General features: G+C 49.0%; 1 protein-coding gene across 2 annotated transcripts; it reads left to right on the forward strand.

The window, feature by feature from the left end:
• Positions 899-3286, forward strand: AIF1 (allograft inflammatory factor 1). 2 transcript variants are annotated; one of them, XM_005696601.3, is made up of 6 exons: positions 899-1121; positions 1297-1358; positions 1462-1528; positions 2191-2226; positions 2609-2771; positions 3080-3286. In XM_005696601.3, exons 1-6 carry the CDS (start codon positions 1097-1099, stop codon positions 3162-3164), a joined length of 438 nt encoding a protein of 145 aa, XP_005696658.1. In that variant the 5' UTR covers positions 899-1096; the 3' UTR covers positions 3165-3286. The 2 variants fall into 2 exon arrangements, with proteins under 2 accessions (XP_005696658.1, XP_005696657.1); XM_005696600.3 differs by having other exon boundaries at positions 922-1121; positions 2191-2232.

Below are 4026 nucleotides of genomic sequence, written 5' to 3' on the forward strand. Positions count from 1 at the left end.
CAGGGAGTTTAGACAGAAGTGTCTCAGTGAGGGGGATGCACAGTCCTCGTCTCCCCTAAAGCCACTAGCCCAAAGGAGTGTGCCTAGGAGGGCATTTATCAGGGGCTGCTGCCCACTCTGTTGAGTAAGGAGTGGGGAGCTACTCCCACTCTGCCGAACCCACAGTGTCCAGCATCCTTCACACCCTTAAGGTTAGCCTCACGTTTGGCTCTTTTATCCACTAACACTGTCTTTTTCAGCACCACTGGCCTCCAAAGAATCCACTGTCTTTTTCTGACTGTGGCATGCAGCTTGTGGGATTTTAGCTCCCCGACCAGGGACTGAACCTGGGCCTGAGGCAGTGAGAGGAGTCCTAACTACTGAATCACCAGGGAATTCTCCCACTTAAGAATCTACTTAAATTCTCAAATTTCAGAGATCTGTAGACTTCACTGAAAATTTCAAAGGAGATAAGATGAAGGGATTACATTGCCTATCCTAAAGCAAACAAACTAAGACTCCCTTGTCAGACACTTCCGTATTTCCAAGTGCCTCCCTGGAGCCACCAGGCCGGAAGTGAAGTATCTCTCCCTTTCCAGACCCTGCACTCATCTTGCCACCCTCCTGGATCTGCCAGCGACTTCAGGTTCTTCTCCGGTCCAGAGTACAGAAAAATTTAGTTTGCCTTCCCTCAGCTTCCTATCCAAACCTGTGTGTCCAGACTTGTGAGACCTGGGCCTCAGTCACCTGAAATTCCAGAACTGTTCAGAGATCCTCTCTTCCTGAGAATCAATGCCCCTGGGGTCTTACAGACCTTCCCCCATGGTTTATCAGAACATTTCTTACATGTACACCCTGGGCTCTCCTTTAGAGGAATTAAGAATGTTGTTTTCTCGTCTCCTTTCTAGACCCCACTCCCCCTTCTTCTTGGGCGCTACTGTCAGCAGAAGCTGATGAGGAAGTGAGGCCTGGGACTTAGAGGAGGAGGGAATGAGGGGAAAGGGGAAGTTTAGGAGGCAGGCCTCCAGGAAGCTGATGGGAGAGGAGAGCTGGCAGACAGAGAAGGCACCCAGTCTGGGTTGTTTCCTCCAACATCTCAACCAGCACCTGCTGAGCCATGAGCGAAACTAGGGATTTACAGGGTAGGGAAGGTGGAATAGGCAGGATTCTAAAATGGGAAAAAGGAGTTGGACAGTACCGGGCTCGGGGGCTGGGAAGCTGGCCTATGAAAGCAGAACTGTAATGGCTTCAAGGCTGAGCTGGGAGTGAGGAGAGGAAAGTGGGGGTGAGGCTACATTAACCTTTGCGCTCCTTCAGGAGGAAAAGCCTTTGGGCTGCTGAAGGCCCAGCAGGAAGAGAGAATCAATGAAATCAACCAGGTAAAAGGAAGGGCCTTGGCCAGGGCGGTGGGTGGGGTGGATGGGGGGAGTGTTGCTGGACCGGGGTGGGGTCCCTACCCAGGTTCTTGCTTTCCCCTTACAGCAATTCCTGGATGATCCCAAATACAGCAGTGATGAGGACCTGCCCTCCAAACTGGAAGCCTTCAAGAGTGAGGGGACAGCTGTAGGGGTGGAGAAGGGGGTGAGGAGGGTAGGATTTCCCCAGGAAGAGAGAGGACAGAAGAAACAAAGTCTATTTAAAAAAAAATAATTTTATCTATTAGTATTTATTTTTATGTATTTTGGCTGAGCTGGGTCTTCATTGCTCAACAGGCTTTTCCCCAGTTTCGGGGAGCAGGGGTTACTCTCTAGTTGTGCTGCATGGACTTCTCATTTTGGGGGCAAGAGGGTTCCCTGGGCTCTACAGAACAGTCTCAGTAGTTCTGGCACTTGGGCTTATTTGCTTTGTGGCATATATGGGATCTTCCTGGGCCAGGGATCGAACCCGTGTCTCCTGCATTGGCAGGCCGGTTCGCTACCACTAAGCCACTAGGGAAGCACACAAAGTCTACTTTTGAGGTGGGAAAAAGGAAGGTTGCCTCTGTTGCCGCCCTAGTAACAGCCCCTTTCCCTGGCCTGCCCCTCTCTCAGTACCCTCTCTAGTTCCCTACACCTTAACAGGGCCCCTTAGCTCCCCAACCTGTACTTCCTCTACCTGCCCCATCCCCTCCTCCTCTTCTCCCATCTGCAACCCCTTTCTTAATCCCTGCCCCGCCTCTGCCTGTGACCCTCCAGCCAGTGCTGACCCTCTCTGCTTTCTCCCCTCATCCAGAGAAGTACATGGAGTTTGACCTGAATGAAGATGGAGGTATCGGTGAGAAAAGGGTGATTTGGGGGAAGTGTGCAGATCTAGGAAGAGGGAGGTCTTTCCTACAGTGCTTCATTTCCAGTGGTTTGGGAGAGATGACAGTGACCAGAGTAGGGTGTGTGTGTGTGTGTTAGTTGTGTGTGTGTGTGTGTGTGTGCGTGTGTGTGTGTTAGTTGCTAAGCTGTGTCTGACTCTTTGCGATCCCATGGACTGTAGCCTGCCAGGCTCTGCTGTCCATGGAATTCTCCAGGCCAGAATACTGGAGTAGGTTGCCGTTTCCTTCTCCACCAGAGTAAGATGGGGAATGGTAATGAGGAGGTGGAGGTAACAGAGAGAGAGAGAAAGGCTTCCCTCTTCTCACCCCCATCTTCTGTGCTTCCAGATATCATGTCCCTGAAGCGAATGATGGAGAAACTTGGGGTCCCCAAGACCCACCTGGAGCTAAAGAAATTAATCATGGAGGTATCCAGTGGCCCTGGGGAGACTTTCAGCTACTCTGACTTTCTCAAGATGATGTTGGGCAAGAGATCTGCCATTCTAAAAATGTGAGAGTCCAGTTCCAGCCTCTCCTACACTTATCTGTTTTCTCTTCCCCCTGCCTCCATCCCCAGGCTCACCTTCTACACATAGCCCAGAGTGCATTTCTCTTCTGTCTTTTGAGAGACCCTTCCCAGGTCCTATTCTTATCCATGATTTTGGTCCCCACAGCCCACAGGACTCTCACTCCTGCCCTTTCTCCTTCTTCTCCCACCCTCACAACCCTCATCCTTTTCTGGACTTTCACAGCACACTAAAACTTACTCTCTTGAGAAGATTGTCCTCTAATCCCCGTGTCTCTTCCCATCTCAACCAGGATCCTGATGTATGAAGAGAAAGCAAAAGAACAGGAGAAGCCAACAGGTCTTCCAGCCAAGAAAGCTATCTCTGAGTTGCCCTGATTTGTGGTGAGGGAGATGTGGTGGGATTGAAGGGGCTTCTAATGACTCCAACACAGAAAAAGAAGACAAAATTGTGAACCAGACCCAGACTAACTTAAATAAATTACCCTCCTTCAGATGAATTCAGCTTGGTCACTGTTTGATTTTTTCCCCCTGGGTTTGGGAAGGGGTGAAGCATCTTTGAGAGAAAGGTAGCAAGGATTTGCCCATATGAGCAGTCTATCAACAATTCTGTAGTATATTTACCACATAGCAGATGACTTTGTCCATCAGGGGGGATGTATAAGATAGCCTGACCTCAAGGAATTTAAGTGGGATGAAAAGACATGTATAGACCAAAAAAAAAAAAGATCACTCAAGCTCATGATGAAGAGCAAAGATTACTTTGAACCAACATCCTCTATTACTAAAAGCTTTGTAACCTCAGAAAATCCTTCAGCCTCTCTGAGTCTTTCATTTGAAAATGAGAATAAGAGGATCTACCCTAGAGTGCCTGACATATCATAAGCCCTCAATAATGTTTAAAACTTGAATGGATGGATGGATAGAGGAAAGAACTGGTGTTACTCAGTTAAGGATTCACAACACTATAATGGCTGATAATCTAAGCGAAAATGAGTCTTGAGGTCCTTTCGGAGGCAAGCTACAAAAACTGAGCCTAATAAAAGGAAAAGGGGCTTGTACTAGGAGAGTATTGAGGGCAGATTCCAGGAATACAGGATCCCTGGAATGGCAGATAGGATTAAATAGCCAACTTCAGGGAAGGCAAGAAGCCTGAGGGTTCCCAGGCCTTTGGTGAGGTTATTCCTGAACTTTTCCCCCAAAGGGTCCAGTCAACTCCAGCAACTCCGAGTTGCTGGCC

The sequence above is a fragment of the Capra hircus genome, chromosome 23, assembly GCF_001704415.2.
Source record: "Capra hircus breed San Clemente chromosome 23, ASM170441v1, whole genome shotgun sequence".
Taxonomy (NCBI): domain Eukaryota; kingdom Metazoa; phylum Chordata; class Mammalia; order Artiodactyla; family Bovidae; genus Capra; species Capra hircus.

Coding starts and splice junctions, on each gene's coding strand:
- AIF1 (XM_005696600.3), top strand. CDS start 1,097: ATGAGCGAAACTAGGGATTTACAGG. Junction 1,359..1,461: donor GAATCAATGAAATCAACCAG/GTAAAAGGAAGG, acceptor TTCCCCTTACAG/CAATTCCTGGATGATCCCAA. Junction 1,529..2,190: donor CAAACTGGAAGCCTTCAAGA/GTGAGGGGACAG, acceptor CCCCTCATCCAG/AGAAGTACATGGAGTTTGAC.